The following is a 16,643-nucleotide window of genomic DNA, read 5'->3' as shown; positions in this document are numbered from 1 at the left end:
ATGGGCTTGTCCGCCAAGCACGGCTGCCATAACATCCGAAGTTGTAAAGAACAACAGTGATTGGCTATTGTTCCGTTGTATTCCCTGATCAGGACGAGAGCCTAGTGAAATCATTGCCACATAAATTCCTTCAAGGCCTCAAGCTTCAAGGTCCTGTCGCCTTTGCTAATGTCATTCCAAGCTCTCCTACCACGCCTCCATACCAGACATGTCAAGAAACCGATTAATTACCTGATTCAAGCCACGAGGTAAAGATGGCGTGAGCAAGGCCGTTTTTTCAGAGGTGCATCGACAAGTAGTTATCAGAGACTGATCGCTTTTTGTTTTCAGAAATTACAATGTGTATGAACCATTACTACAAAAGCGGGGCGGGGTGATGAGAACGGTCCTTGCATTTCATTTTCTGAGAACTTGGTACAAAGCTATAGTACCTCATGCCAACGAGGAAGATTGGTTCGTACCCCTGCGGATAAGCCGATGGGTACCATTGCAGCACTGACCATCGTTACATCGAAAGCTTACCGCAGGCCCACGTCCGCCGGGCCGGTGCGTTCGAAACGAAATGGGCAGCGCCATCCACAGGATCTGGTGCAGACGTTCATGTAGCTCCAGACAGGTAATTATACCTTTTAAGCTCTTTCAAAATGCTCACTGTATCATTTACTGCAGCCAATCATCTAGTTCACATCAGAAAACCGATGCCCCAGCCACTTCTCAACAACCATTTTGGGCCGACCACTGGCAACCATCCGGTGAGCCCACAATTTCAAGTTATTCTGCTAGTAAGAAGTCCAGGTAAGTCGATGACATAAAATTGCACATAGCTCTAGTCTCTTAGTCAAACACGTAGGAGAGGCCAAACGCGGCTGAGGGACGGGTACCCCTGGTTCAAACCAAGCTGAACCACAGCTAAGCAGTTCATTAAAGTTGACTTACTGGATTATCTGCACCTTCCATTTCTCATGATGACATGTAAATGTGGACATTGTGACAATTATTTTTGCATTCGGGTGTTGGGCATATTCTTCATGAATTTCTTAGCATATGCAAGGGCGGTGTGGTTCTGGCTGCTTTGCCATTCATGTCCTATCAATGGACTCTTTTATGCGCTGATACGTATATCCCTGCAGGCATGATCCGTAGAGTGGCTCTGATGCGTTCTCGTCTGGCTCGACGCGTTACTCCGAAGTCATTTGGGTGTGAAATTGAAGCTCTCGTTTTCAGTACGGTTGCTCGTTTGCGATACATGGAAAGACCAGAGGGTGAGCGATAGTCGAGACCATAAGACATGGACCACACTCGCTCATACTTTTTTCAATGCTAGGTGATGTCTCTCCTCGTTTGACTCAGCTCCTAGTAGTTGATCCAAGACAAAGTATCTTCGATATACCAGATTCAGATTCAGTCGATAGCCTTGGTATACCCATTTTACACATCGCTAACTCGAAAGTCGTGGGTCCCTAGGACAATGTGACTAGGCAGTTGGCACATGGGGTTATAAGCAAACGCTATGGGGCCTGTCCACCCACGGTTCCACCCATAACGTGATGCGGGCTGAAATGACGCTGAAGCTGTAAATAACTCAATGGTTAGATAAGATGACTCGTTCTTCAAGTTCTCACATTCTCCGATCAGGACAAGAGGCTTTGACTGGCTTGGACAAAAGTTTATCCATACCAGCGCCTCGTCGTCGTCCCACCTTTGCTCGTGAGTTGGTTGCTACCACTCTGAGTCTCCCTACCATGCCTCCGCGTAAAAGACGTCAAGAACCAGATTATTTACCAGCGCCCGAAGATGTAAAGCTGGCGTCATTGCTGTGAGCATGGCCTCTATTTTCAGAGGTGCACTGACGAGAGCTTTGGAGAGCTGATTGTTTTGTTTGTTTTAGAGATTATGATGACTACCTTGTACGTGAATGTTTATTAGAGGCGTAGGGTGGAATGGTGAGAACAGCTTTGGCATTTTCCAGGAAGCCTGGTACGAAGCTGTAGCGCCTGATTCCGACGAGGATGATTGGTTGGTGGCCACAAATAAAAGCTGATTACTATACATTGAAATTACTGACCATCATTCAAGCTATCACGAAGCCCATGCCTTTGCCATTGCGTTTGAAAGCAAGTCGGTAGCACCGTCCGACGACGTTGCGCTAAATAGGTGTAGTATCCCTCCTCTAAGTTCAAAATTGGTCTGGACAGTCGTCGTTCCTACTACTGCGTCATTTACAGCCAATCATCTAGTTCAGGACAAAGAGCCAATGCCCCGATTGTTTCTCAACAGCGGTCTCCGACTGATCGGCGGCGGCCATCCGCTCAACCCATGACTTCAAGTCAGTCTACCAATAACTTGAACAAGCCCAGGTCAGTTGATAGCACAAACTAACATGCGGCTCTCGCGATCATACACTCACGATGAGTAGTACCACTACTAGGGGAGTCCAAACACAGCCAAGGAGACGATATCCCCGGTTCAAACCAAGCTGAACGCCAACCGGTGCCTGCACAAAAGTTGAAAGTTGATTCCATGACGTTGCGGTTCATCGAAACTGGTTTTCTGAAATTTCTGCACCGTCCATTTGTTCATGTTTTTGTGAATTGTGTGCATTGTAACAATTGGTGTGACCCTCGCGCTTCTATTCCTCAAAATCCTTTCGTCACACAGATTATAGCATTTTGTATATCATCAGGTATTATGCACAGACATAAGACCACCGCAGGTGGAACTTCAAGGTGAGATATCTCACCTTGACAGTTTCCTCGAACAATATCATTATCAATGCGTGTTCCACCGTTAAGTTGACATGTTGTGGCTTGCGTACAATATAGTAAGAGCAGGATCAGAATGAGGGATAGCAGAGACATCGTGTGCTATCCCTGATGGGGGGCATGCTTGGAGTAGGCCTGGAAGGGAACCAGATAAGGAGAGGAAGATTAGTAGGATAAGCAATGACTTGGAGATTTGCACAAAATATTGACAAAAACTTCAACTACTTTCAGGATTTAGATAAGATATTGCAGCTGACATCAGCTGGTCGAACATCCAGTGTAATATACAAGTGAATTACAAATGTTCATAATTCCAACTCCAATGCTATACTATTGATCTCTCCACAAAATTTGTCACACCTGTGCACCTTTTCCAAACCAAATTCTATAACCCAGAATTCATGATTTTGATGACCATGGATCACATTTCTGGGCTCAACATCATTATGGATGATGCTCAAGTCATTTGGATTGATCTATTGATAAGATAAGAAGCTCAGATCTCGTTGCAGAGTCTGAGAATACATTTAAGTAAGTACCTATTGATAAGATAAGAAGCTACACTAATAATCAGCTAGGTATTTGAGAAGGGAAAAAACGTAGAGGGTCTCACCTCAGATCTCGTTGCAGAGTCTGAGGTGATACGTGGCAACCAGGCCCTCTTTATAGGTAAGTAAAATAACGGAATCAAAAATTTGATGGTATATAGTGGTGCATGGGCCACCCAAACTTACTCGCCTTCCTTTCTAGGCGCTTTGTACCAGCTTGACTCAATACTCGACATATTTATTCCAACAGATGCCACATTTGTGGATATTCATCAAGGTGTTCACCAGCTGTAGTCTGAGAAAATTTGTTGGTGTCAACAAATATGTAGAGCAGTTGGTATTGTCTTACTTGTCTGCCTTTTTGTGAGTTGAAAATTCCTCCAGCTGATGTCATGCACCAAAGTTGATTTTGTCAGGCAACAAATACGAAGCTATATAACAATAACCAATGTCTGGCCAAGTCCTTGGAGAAAGGCGGTGGATCAGAGTATGGAGACTGAAGAGTATCTGTATAGGTGCGAATCCAAACTAATATTGAACTAAAGAATAATACATGGAATATCTACTCCTTATATACTGAATAGTAGCGGTCAGGCCAGAAAGCAAGAAAGGTACAAGAGTGGCCTGACTAAATGGTTAACCAATCAGAAAAAAGGGAAGTGGTCCAATCTATTGTATTTACTAATCATATAAGAGAGAGCCTCAGTAAGAGATGTACGATTGGCTGTATCAGTAAGCCCATGAGAAGATACTGAGTCACAGCCTACATCGCTGATTAATCTCTTGCCAAAGTATTCCTGGACATAGCATTGGATTATAGCTACGCCATTTGGATATCTTCTCGAGGGTCTATGATGGTTCTCCTTTGTTGTAAGTATAATAGAATGTGAGTATGAAGGGAAAATAAGAAGAAGAAAGATAGAAGTAATAAAGTACTGGCTGTGATCTCTAGTCCAAGGGCGAGAGGAGTGATGGGGAACAAGTTGGATAACCACGACATGATGGGAATGCAATGAGAAAAATTGATTCCTCACAGATTGGTAGCATGGACAGGTGTCAAAAATTCAAAAGATTTGCCTTTGTGCCACACAGGCACAGTGCCATGTGGAATATTAATTAATGCTACCTTTTTTATACTTGTGGCTGATTAGCAGTCATCTCTATTAGGCAACCAAGTTGTGCCTACCTCTGCTTTTCATCCAGTATTTTCCACACTCTGTGCTTTGGTGATTTGTGTTACAATTAACATACCAGCACCTATTTACGCTTTACTTTTCTGTACTTTCACTCCTCATTTTCTAAGTCACATGACCATTTATTTTACTTTACTTTTTGGACTTTTCATAGTTGCATGCCCAATCACATGACACATCACCTGACCAGTGTCTAGACTCAACATGTGACTGGTCACATGCTGGATGTCGGACTTTAAATTTTATATACAACTGTACAGTACCTCATGTGTTGTAGTATATATACCTGAGCAATACATGGGGAAGGACCCAGCAAGTCCTCTCCTAGTGTCTATCAACATTAGTGAGGACAAAACTGACAAAACTGGATAAATCTGGTCTCTGCCGAAGCAGCCATTGTTCTCCATGGAGCATAGCCACCACTCCATGGAGTCAACATTGTTCTCCTAGGAGTCATTATACTATAGCGAGTAGCACCTCCGGCTATAAGTAGTAGGGGGTTTAGTATAGAAATACCTCAGTCGTTTCTATAGCCTCTTGGGCAGTGGTGTCATGCAAGAAAGTTGATTGGTAGCATGGACAGGTGTCAATAACGAAGCGAATATTCAAAAAGACTCGCCTTTGCGCCACACAGGCACAGTGCCACGTGGAATAGTAATTAATATTGCCTTTTTTGAACTTGTGTGGCTGATCAGCACCACCTCTATTAGGTAATCCAGTCACGCTCACCTTTGCTTTCGCATTCAGTACTTTCGGCATTTCGGCATTTCGGCAAATTTTTGCATCACCACTGGCTACACATTGCATTGTGCCCTTGCTTTTGTTGTTTCCTTCACTTCCCTTCCTTTGCCTAGCCCCACCATGGGTCCCTTACTCTCGTTTTTATTCTCACCGACGGTCGTTTCTGGATCCCCATTTTAGTTCACCTCCTCGTCACCTCATCACCTCCTCGTCTTCTTTGCTCCCCCACCATTTCTGATGTCACCACTTCCTATCCGCTTCCATCACCGATCCATTGACTACCATGTGCCACTGCTGATATCAGCAAAGCCCTGGCGGCCGGTTCAAATAGGGCAACAGGTCCATCTTTATGACGTCGATCTACCATCATATACTATCAAAACATCGGTCGCTCGTCTTGCCTGGTTGGAGCATGGGTGGGTAGTTTTTGAGCTGGAGAAGGTTCATCCCTTGTGTCGCCCATGTTCATCGCTGTCCCATTCACTTGGGTACACTTATCTTTTGACCATCGTCTTCGCTACAGCTACACCTACCACACGCTGCCTGGGACTCACTTGTTCCAAATTGGGACTACTCCTCTCCCTCCCTTGTTTGACCAGGTGGTCCAATGCAACCAGTCCATTGGTAAGGCCATGGAACCGTCGAATTTGGACTAGGTGGTGGACTGGTGGCTCCAGTTTCTTTTTTTTCAGCAGAATATTCATTTACAGTGCAATTATTTTTGATTTTTGAATCATTTTTATGGACACATATGTTTTTAGAATGCCTGACTGACAATAAAGGAACTGTGTTGATACTGATATTTTTTTTGCCTTGCCCTTTTTTTACTGCATCTTCCCATGACATCATGATTTTCCTGCTCTCTTTCTGCTATTGGACTTTACTTTATGGCTGTACAAACCTGTGACATTACTCACAGCATTCATTGTTCTTTCCCTTTCTTTTCCTTTTTTTGACAATCTTATCCTGTACTACCTACGCAGGATTCGTCAGCGTACATTCCTTCCTTCATGTTCTTTCTCATTCTTTTTGCACAGCTATACTGTACATAGCCTACTTTTCTTTCACTATATAAACCCCTGTATTTTACCTTGTGAAAACAACAAGAACTCGAACCCAGACTTCTTCTCTAATCTCAAGTTCACTACTCACTACTACTTGTGATCCAGTGTGGTCACAACACTTCCCACTGCTACCACTGTTAACTGCTGTCATCGTCACTCGTCACTTTTCGAAAGTAATTGTTATCCCTTTTGATTAGAGTCCTTCTGAGCACTACAGTCTGTGCGTCAGGAGCCTGCTATCACTGGGAACTTTGTCACCTCGTCACATTGTCATTCTCAAACCTACCTTGTGCTACAATTAGCAAGGTAGTGCTCATCTATACTCATCACTAAGTCCCTATCTTCTATAAAATTCAACTATCCCTCCTCCTCAAAACCCACACTCATACATCTCTGGGTTTTACTTTGAAGGATCGTTATACGTACCACCCCACAAACAACCAGACCACTCCACTGTTCTAGGAGGCAAAGCCCATAAACAAGTTCTGTGGATTCTGGGAGGATTGTGTGTTAGTTTGTTTTTGTGTGTGTGGTTTTCTAACAGCAGTTCTCATCATCGACACCGTGGCTATCAGCAGCTACTGTTCTTCCTTCCATTCTTGAGGCAAAAACTTGTTCACAGCAATGTTGATGAACTAGAAGACTTGTATGGACAAGTAAGTGGAAAACTGTGTCCAAGGAATGTGATCGACTGACTATATATCACCTAGCTTCGAAAGGGAGCTGATGGAGCTCGGGGTGACGACGCCAGTAGTTTAAAGTATTTGGTCATCTCATGGTTGAACAAGATGCATCACCCCATTGAGCCACCTTTGAATACAAACACAAAGGACAACCGTGGCTTTGAACATACAGTCACGGGATACCTTTTGTGTCCAATTGACTATGACTGGTCTGATGTGTCGTAAGTTTTTTCTTGTTTCTTTTATATGTATAACATTCAAACATGATTCTGTAGAGTCCGCAAGAATATACGAGAGCGTCACCCTGATTTCTTAGTGACGGCTGATGCATGGCCTGCATTTCTATACCCAACACCTGGTCAACATTTGCTGGAGGACCCTAGCAGGGGATTGCTCCGGTTGCAGCTATTACTAAAGGTCAGCTGTGTTTACCATTTACTGGTTTTTGTTTGCTGACACCCCCCAGGCTTTCAAAATGATATTCACATCTCCATCATCGGCTCGGGGTGATGAAAACTGTGCTCCTGCCATATACCTGGATCGCTCACATAGTAGGGGAGAGAAGTCTACTCGTTCTCATGTGGCATCATTGATGGGCATGAGGACTGTTACTCCTCGGGCAATTGCATACGCTGCAGTACAGGTAAGCTATGTCTTATCAGCCAAGGACTTCACTGAGAAAATGTTAGCTCCGGTTTGCTTTGTCAAATGTCAGTTCCTGGCGTCAATTTGATGAAGACTTTGACCTTGAGGAGTTCTATAAAAATATACTGGACTGGTTTGAAGGCCCTGCAACCGAGAACCATCAAAAAGACATCAGTGAACTGTTGCTGTGGTGGGATGGGTGAGTACATTGAAACCTCCTCATGAAATCATTGACGGTGTCTTATTTTCCTGAGGCATATCATAGAAAAATATTCGGTAGGAATAGACATATTGTGATACCGAGGGAAATCCGGAAAAACATGTCAGTCGCTCGTTCTCTGGCACATCGCACAGGCATGAGGGTTTAGTAGTATTACTATTATCAAAATTTTTGTTACATATCAATTAGAAAATACAAAGATAATGTTGTTTCAAATGATGCTAAGACAAACACGGATAGAAGCGACAACAGTACATTAGAGAGTCGACATGCAAATGTTGTTAATTGTCTTCACCCATCATAATTGCTTCACCTGGCACAAAAACTATGTTTGACGTTGTATCGTAAGGCTCGGGCATCATTGGCACTGACTATGAATGGGAAACAACATTCTATAATGTGATAGAGCAAGGTCAGACATGATGGAAATGGCTGCCAAACGCAACCAAGAACATTGGTTATGACATCTGGGAGTCTATGAATTCGTGAGGGGGTTGAGGCAAACACTCACCTATGGTGACAGTAGCGAATGGTGGCAATCCAGCAGTCACATTGAATTACCATGAAGGACCTGATCGACGAGATTTTGGTTGCGCACCGGAGCATGAAAGATTCTATAAGACAAGCCTTTACAACGGACTAACCAAATGGTAAGACAGGCATCCTCTAGACAGCCGCGCCTGAAGGTAAATAATGACAGAATCCTAAATGCAGGTGTAAGACATGAGCATGGTGTCCGAAAACACTGATGGCAATAATTAATGAAAGCAATGCAACCGTAATATGATGGGAACCGCTATTAGCGACAGTCACAATGAGAAACCATGAACATACACGTTGCTAATGATTTATTCCTGTGGATTGCATTGAAATCCCTTGTGCAATTGCAGATAATTATTAGCTGGATTGGAGTCATTGCTGTGATTATAATTACTTTATAATGAATTGTGGAATTTTCATTGATTCAGTGATGCCGAGTGATCCCAGCTTGCTCGCAAATTCATATGGGCAAATATGATAAGTGCGAGCTAGCCGAGCAGGTTGGGGACGAGCCTAGAGTCCGGGCGTCCTGGACGCCCGCTTGGTGGAGCTGATATATACTGGTAGCATCCGACGTTCCTTTCGTTTTGAGAATCGTAGTCCAATCCCTTCTCCCGGGCTCACTGGCGCTCACTCCTTGATCTTTAAGCGAAAGCCCAGAGATTATCAGTAAGTGTTAGTGCAAATGTTGCGGTAGACCCGGTCTCAGGTGTGTATACATTAGGCCCACCTCTTGATGAGCCGACCTTGTCTCGTTCCTCAAATATAACAATATTACTTTGATGGAAGACATGAACTTGGGGTGTTCGTCCTTGAATACACCAAGTGAAGTGAGAAGCACACCACAAATGGATATGGTGCATATCGCACTCTTGACCTTACGTCCCATACAAGTCCGATCGTCGATCGTGTGTAGCTTTACATGACTGAAGTGGGGGCTTGCATGTTTTCAAAGGAGCGGCGACGACGAGGGAAGAGAAACAAAAAAACCCACTATCCAACATCACGAGCCCAAGGTCCAAACTCGAAGTCCACAGAATTCCCATTTATGAGCCATACAGAAAAGAGTCATGGGCCGGCGCTGAATCGGTGGGGGAGTTTGTGGATGAAGCATGCGCTGTGGATGTGTGGCGCTTCCTAGCTTCTGTCGGTTTTAGCCATACAATGTCCTATTCTCACAGGTTCTGGAGGGCACGGGCGTGGGGAAACCGAAGAAGAGGAAGAGAAGAAGGGGGAGGAGAAGTAGAGCAGACTTGGTCTTTACTTCTCCCGCGTCATGTAATACTGTGTTCGGCGTGTATGAGATAAATAGCAATTGCAGGGACACGTGCGAGGGTGGCGAATGTCAGAGTCGAGTACCAATACGACAGTATGAGGTCGCGAGTCTTTCTCCCTTGCCGATCTAATTATTGATACGACAGTCGATATCTATAATATGTTAGCAAAGAAAAGTTAGCAAGACCACTGAGGTAACGCGTTCATGGAGCGGTGGGTCGCGCCTGACACACGCAGGAGTATTATTAAAAGAGGCGGGATTTGAGAGAGCAGGCACGTTCTTGGATGAGACAGAAAGAGCGAGATGGTGCGCATCTATAGGGAGGATTTGCCGATAAGGAAAGAGCCGCGAGGATAATCGTGGTCGATCGTGGTTCTGTCACGCGACGGAGCTCCGTAGTGAGCTGCGGTCGACGACGACGACGACGGCGACGAAGAGAGGGAGTGCGCTGGGATGGACGACGAGGAGGGGTGCAGTTCGCGGACCGGACATCCCGGAGGTGATGTGTTGGGCGGGGATGACGACGACGGCGGTGAGGAGAGGAGTGACAGTGACTTTGTGACAGACGAGTATGACGACCTAAAGTGAACAAATGCTCAAGAAAGTGAAAGACGATCGGATAATCTTTCACTTATAACCCTCGACTCTTTCGTTCTGTCCTCTCCACTCTTTCCCTCTCTCCCCCATGGACTCCTTCCACGAACCGTATATCCGCCAAGGCGACGACATCACCATCGAACAGGTCCGTGCTCAGCTCTCCGCTCTCGAAGCGTCCCACAAGCAGCACGGCATCCAGCTCTCTGGTCGAGTCTTGCACGTCTGCCACTATCTCCCCGTCACAGCCACCCTTGCTTCCCCTTCCTCTCTCCCCCCATCTCCCCCTGCCACTCCACCCTCAAATACCTCAGACGTCCCCCCCAGTCCCTCCTCCTCTGCGCCCCCAACCATCGTCGCCAAACCCAATGACGCACAGACTCTCCCATCCGATGCAGACGACACCCCCCGCTGGTCTCTCTCTCCGCGATATGGCCACGCTGCCATGATATCCGGCATCCGCTCCCTCTCCTTCACCTACCAACAGCTCATCATCGGCTGGACAGGTGATATCCTCTCCTCCACCCCCGCCTCTTCCCTCCCCGCCTCCTCCGTATCCTCTCAGGACCGCGCAGCCCTCGAGGACGCACTCGCCACTTACACCCCACGCGAGGCTGACCCAGACGACGACAGAAAGACAACCTATGTCCCCGTCTGGCTCGACCAGGCCGTCGCACATGGGCACTATGATGGCTATTGCAAACAAAGTACGTCTCTCCTTCCGTCATCTCTATCTTACTTATCTCATCACTCACTTCAACCAGCCCTATGGCCCCTCTTCCATTATCTCCTCTGGCAAGACGTCGCGACTGAATACGCCTCCGCCGACTCTCACTACTCCGCTTACGCAGCCGCCAACCTCGCTTTCGCACAACGCATCGCACAAATATACGTCCCAGGTGACCTCATCTGGGTACACGACTACCACCTCCTCCTTGTCCCCAAGATGCTCCGCGCACTCATCCCAGACGCTGTCATCGGCCTCTTCGTACACACACCCTTTCCCAGCTCGGAGGTCTTTAGATGTCTCCCCCGTGCGTATTTCTTATTCCTTTTATGTGCCGCGGCTGTGCTAATTGACGCGATCACGCGTACAGGACGCAAAGAAATCCTCGACGGCATGCTAGGTGCCAACCTCGTCTGCTTCCAAACCTACTCCTACTCCAGGCACTTCACCTCTACCTGTGTCCGCGTCTGCGGCTACGAAAGCACCTCGCGCAAAACCGAGGCGCTCATCCAGGGTGCCTTTGGCGTTGGCGCTCCCAGTGGGACGCAGACGCCGGGAGGACAGGGTATGGTTTCAGGGATTGATGTGCAGGGACATGTGACGAGCGTGATGCATTGTCCTGTTGGGGTTGATGCTGAGAGGGTTGCGAGGGATACGTGCGTGTCTCCTCCTTTCATATCATCTCGTTCCACTTATACTCTATCCTCATCTAATACCATTTCACTAACCCTTTTCCTTTGGATGCACCAGACTTCGCCCAGGCGTGCAGCCTAAACTCGAGGCTCTCCGCTCTCTGTATGAGGGTAAGAAGATCATCATGGGTCGGGACAAGTTGGACGTGGTCAAGGGTGTATTGCAAAAGGTGCGTTTTCTGTCACAAACTGTCCAATGTCCACAGTCATTCTTTGTATATACGCTATTTTTGTTTTTGTTATCGCGCACATGTTTTCACAATGGCGTATTTACGCTCTATTTACCTGAATTGCATTCTTTATACATGCCCCGAAAAAGGGAATGAAGAAGCGTATGGTTGGCTTGCGCTTGTTTTGGATTCGGATGATTTTTCAAAATTTAAATCTATGGCGCATATATGCATATTAACTAACCTCCTCCTCTTCCCCTTCTCCCCCTGTTTTCATCTACACCCTTGCATAAACTATCCAGCTCCGCGCTTTCGAAAAGCTCCTCCACGACTACCCCGAATGGATCGGCCAAGTCGTCCTCATCCAAGTCACTTCCCCCGCCCTCTCCGATTCTCCCAAGCTCGAGCGCCAGGTGTCAGAGCTGGTGGCTCATATTAATGGAGAGTATGGGAGTTTGGATTTTATACCTGTGCATCATTAGTGGGTAGCATTTTAATGTTTTTTACCGCTTACTTTAAGCTCATGCACGCTCGTTTACTCACGTATTCACTCACTCCTCCAACACTGCACTACAGCCACCAAACGCTTAAGAAGGACGAATTCTACGCTCTGCTCTCAGTTGCCGACCTGGGCGTAATCACCCCCCTCCGGGACGGGATGAACACGACCTCGATGGAGTTTGTGATTGCCCAGGAAAAGTCTGGAAAGAGGAGCCCGCTGGTGCTTAGTGAGTTTATGGGGATTTCGCAACATATGGCGGATGCGCTTTTGGTCAATCCTTGGGATCTTGGGGTGCGTAACTTAAAAACTCAAAACTCAAAATGTTTAAAACGTAAAACCATCATCTCGTAACCTAACACTTCCTTCTTTGCCATCCCAGGACGTAGCCTCCGCCATGAACCGCGGTCTTCTGATGTCCGCCTCGTCAAAGTTGGCCCGGCACGAAAGGCTGCACAGAGTCGTCACCACGCACACCTCGCACACCTGGGCGCTCGTCCTCTCCAAGATGTTGTTGGCCCAGATGGGAGGGCAGGGGACGGCGAGGCGGACGCCGTTTATTGAGAAGGCGGTGTTGAAGGATGCGTATGACAAGGCTGGAAAGAGGTTGTTTTTGTTTGATTATGATGTGAGTTTTTTTTTTTTGCGCCATTCCGTCATTTTCATTCAATCATACCTATGCTAAAACGTTACAATGCTAATAAAAATCTTGTCAACCCCCACAGGGAACGTTGACGCCAATCGTGAAGACGCCAGCTATGGCCGTTCCCTCCCCCTCGACGCTCCTAGCGCTGACAAAGCTGACAGAAGACCCGAAGAACCTGGTGTACATCGTATCCGGGCGGGATCAGCTGTTTTTAGAGCAACATTTGGGAAAACTAAGCGGGCTGGGAATGTCGGCTGAGCATGGTGGGTTTATCAGGGAGCCCATGAGGGGCGGCAGTGAGGAAGGAGGAGAAGGGAAAGAGAGCGAGTGGGTGAATTTCACGGAGAGGCTTGATATGGAGTGGATGGAGGAGGTTGGGGAGGTGTTTAGGTATTACACGGAGGTGAGAGGGTGTTTTTGAAACCTTGAACCTTTACGTGTTATCGTGCTGAGGCTGGGTGTTTTGAGCGAGCGCTGACTTTTTCACCTCCCTTGTTTGTTTGGTCTTTGGTGTAGAGAACCACGGGGAGCCATATTGAGGTGAAGAAGAGCTCGATTACGTGGCATTATCGGGCGAGTGATCCAGAGTGGGGGTGAGTGCTCTTTTCTTTTTCGTGTCTTTGATGATCTCTTGGGATTTTTTCTATTTTATTTCGATCAAAATTCGTCTCGTCCAGCTGTGGTTTTTAGTATTTTTTGTATGTGCGCTGGTGGTCGGTTTAGATGACTTTTCATCATTTTTTTTGAATTATCTTTTCAGGTTGTCGACGTTGTCGTTGAATTTCCCCATCATATATGTCCTTTTTTTTCTTCCCGTCCCCTTCTCTTCCTTGTCCATTCTCTTCCAATGCTCAATGCTGATGCGCATCCCTTAAAATTAGACAGTTCCAATGCAGGCAATGCCAAGACCTCCTGGAGAACAATCTTGCGCATAAACGACCCATCGAGGGTGAGCTTCTTTTCACCCAACGTCCAAGAAAACCTAATGCTCAACCTCTTCCTTTTATTTAGTCCTTGTTGGGAAGAAGAACCTCGAAGTAAGGCCTATCGCGGTTAACAAGGTAATGTCTGCCCCGTTTTGCTTCCTCGCCTAGTCGGGACTTCACACAACAACACTAACACACGCTGAACAGGGTGAGATTGTGAAGCGCATCTTGTACCAGAACCCAGATGCAGATTTCATTTTTTGTGCTGGAGATGACAAGGTACGGTGGTTGACTCTTTTGCCCCAATAAACCCTCGTAAAAATAAACCATTCTTGAAACTCGTCTCATATTTCACTTGTCACCAGACCGACGAAGACATGTTCCGCGCCCTACACCTCTTCGCCACCGACGCAACGAGCGCCACGCTCGACCCGCCCCTCTCCATCACCCTCATCGACGACCACGCCGCCAACGGGGGGTCAAGCAAACCCGAACTACCTACCGTCGCGCTTGCTGTGAAACCCGAGGGCGTGTTCACGACCGCCGTCGGGCACATGAGCAAGCGTACGCTCGCGAGCTGGCATGTGACGACGCCTGAGGAGGTGGTGGGACATATGTTGCATCTCGTTGATATTGATCCTGCCACTGTCGCTTCTGCGCCGCTCGAGGATGAAGCTGGAGAGGAGAAGGAGACGAGTCATTTTTGAGTGTTTAGATCATAGATTTTTTTTTTCTTTGTTGTGTTTTTTTTTTCATCGATGCAAGCTATATAGTAAATATCAGAAGAAATCCTTTTTCACATAGATGGGGATCGTAAAGCAGTTTTTTTTGGTGTGTTGTAGGAATATAGTTGATTCCCTCCCTTATTGCGTAGAGATTCATAGTGATACCGATGACTGGAGGAAAATTGTACAAGTTGCTTAGAGTTTACTTGGAGGTTTAAGTAACAACTCCAATTGTATTTTTATTATATTCGGGAACAAGACGGTTAGATTTCAATAGAAACCTTGAATTCCACGAAGAGAAATTACAGTAACAGCAACTAGCAACTATATTTTTTAGGTGGAGACACAGAGTGGAGTAGGCATGAACGTATTTTGGTTTGTCGTTTGAGAAACACGTTTGCGCATTGAAAAGGACAAGAAAAAGACGGACAAGAGGGAAGAGAAAAGGAAGGAGCAAGGGTGATCAAGAAGTACACAGCACATGACTAGATGTCAGCCTGGATGGGCACCACTTGTCCGCCCTTTGCTGCGGTGGGCGTAAACGTGTGCCAGCGATCGTTGAAACGAACGTCTAAGAGTATTAGAAGGTGAGAAACATGTAATAAGGACTGTCCAATTGCGATTACATACCCAAAGGTCGCCCTCCGTACATGTACTGTTGGAACTTGGCTGCAGGGCTGTAAGCAAACCATTGAACACCGACGAAAAAGTAAACATACCGATAGCCGTCTCCGCTTCTGGCATCTGCGCAAATTGTACAACACCGCATCCCTTGGACCTCGTACCATCAAAGAGGATCTCAGCCAGTTCAACCTGGCCTGTCGTCTCAAACAGTTCAACGAGATCCTCGTTAGCAGTCGACCACGGAAGCTAAAGGAAAGGTACATTTAACAACAGATTGCAGAATAAATTGAGACGTGTCACATACGTTGCGGACCATAATCTGCTGACTGGGCTCGGCTTCGGCAAAATTGCCTCCTCCACTTCCACCAGCATAGCCGCCCCCAAAGCCTCCACCACCACTGCTATAGCTGTCCATTCTCAATCCACCAGGCGCCGTGGGCTGGTCAGGGCCAGAGTAATCCGCATACAGGTCTTGATTGGAGAAGTCACGTCCTTGGCCGCCATGAGCGAAGCCTCCACCACGGAAGCCTCCTCCTCGCACACTGCCTCTGAACCCACCACGTAGACCACGACCGCCGCCACCGCCGCCGAATCCACCACGGAAACCACCACGGAAAGCGCCTGGGCCAGATAGACCTGCGTAACGATCCTGGAATACGATAAATCAAGAAATGTTGGTGACAACAGAAATTGTCTACCAACCTCTCGGACCTCAAGCGTACGACCATACCAGTCGAAGCCATGGTACATACCTATCAATGAATTGTAAGTGCGAACGTGTAAACAACGCACGCAAACTTACTGATGGCCTGCTGGGCATCTTTTGGCGTCTCGAAGACGACTGTGCCCGACCCTTTAGGACGACCGTCCGCACCTATATTGATGTCAGCCCGGATAATGTTACCAGCGGCACGGAAAAGATCCTTGAGGTCTTGCCATCCAGCTTGGTAAGGCAGCTGAATTGGAAATACATCAGAATACAGAATGAAAGTAACAACAGTCAACTCACATTGCCGACATAGAGCTGATTTCCAGGGTTGGAATGCGTGCCAAAGAAGTTATGATGAGGAGGACGTGGTGGGGGCGCCGCATGTAGACCTTGCCCTGCCATTGCCATACCTATCTTACCAGGAACAGGTGTCGCACCAAATCGCGACTCGTTCTCGCGGTCCTACAATTGTTGACATGAGAAAGATAAACCAGTTGTGAAAACTTCACCATACCTCACGAATGAAAACAGGCCGCCCTAACAGCGGTGTTTCGGACAATTCCCGAATTGACCGCTGTGAATCTTCTTGCGAGGCAAATTCGACAATACTATAATGTGTGGAGGATGAAAATCAATCGCGTATAATGGGCAAAAATTAC

The 16,643-nt window shown here is 46.8% G+C and overlaps 4 protein-coding genes across 4 annotated transcripts; 3 read left to right on the top strand and 1 right to left on the bottom strand.

Moving 5' to 3' along the window:
* Nucleotides 1–155: 155 nt before the first annotated feature.
* SERLADRAFT_458187 (uncharacterized protein) lies at nt 156–1,006 on the top strand (the record flags this gene model as incomplete). Its single annotated transcript, XM_007314041.1, has 5 exons — nt 156–248; nt 331–453; nt 518–616; nt 670–795; nt 851–1,006. The coding sequence occupies 5 exons, from the start codon at nt 169–171 to the stop codon at nt 900–902; spliced, it is 480 nt and encodes a 159-aa protein (XP_007314103.1).
* A 5,565-nt stretch (nt 1,007–6,571) lies between these two features.
* Nucleotides 6,572–8,043, top strand: SERLADRAFT_413177 (uncharacterized protein; the record flags this gene model as incomplete). Its single annotated transcript, XM_007314040.1, has 7 exons — nt 6,572–6,599; nt 6,624–6,964; nt 7,019–7,212; nt 7,267–7,408; nt 7,458–7,634; nt 7,681–7,835; nt 7,902–8,043. The coding sequence occupies 5 exons, from the start codon at nt 7,097–7,099 to the stop codon at nt 8,002–8,004; spliced, it is 693 nt and encodes a 230-aa protein (XP_007314102.1).
* An 834-nt stretch (nt 8,044–8,877) lies between these two features.
* SERLADRAFT_458185 (uncharacterized protein) lies at nt 8,878–9,344 on the bottom strand (the record flags this gene model as incomplete). The annotated part of the gene is made up of 1 exon (XM_007314039.1): nt 8,878–9,344. One exon carries the CDS (start codon nt 9,257–9,259, stop codon nt 9,041–9,043), a length of 219 nt encoding a protein of 72 aa, XP_007314101.1.
* Nucleotides 9,345–10,357: 1,013 nt separating this feature from the next.
* On the top strand, nt 10,358–14,633 carry SERLADRAFT_359691 (glycosyltransferase family 20 protein; the record flags this gene model as incomplete). The annotated part of the gene is made up of 14 exons (XM_007314038.1): nt 10,358–10,507; nt 10,646–11,300; nt 11,364–11,507; nt 11,571–11,649; nt 11,744–11,855; nt 12,158–12,336; nt 12,432–12,648; nt 12,737–12,982; nt 13,080–13,403; nt 13,517–13,593; nt 13,882–13,949; nt 14,012–14,061; nt 14,134–14,205; nt 14,292–14,633. 14 exons carry the CDS (start codon nt 10,358–10,360, stop codon nt 14,631–14,633), a joined length of 2,715 nt encoding a protein of 904 aa, XP_007314100.1.
* Nucleotides 14,634–16,643: the final 2,010 nt, after the last annotated feature.

The sequence above is a fragment of the Serpula lacrymans genome, assembly GCF_000218685.1.
Source record: "Serpula lacrymans var. lacrymans S7.9 unplaced genomic scaffold SERLAscaffold_2, whole genome shotgun sequence".
Classification (NCBI taxonomy): domain Eukaryota; kingdom Fungi; phylum Basidiomycota; class Agaricomycetes; order Boletales; family Serpulaceae; genus Serpula; species Serpula lacrymans.
The sequence above is the reverse complement of the archived record's forward strand: the minus strand, read 5'-3'. Positions and strand labels throughout refer to the sequence as shown.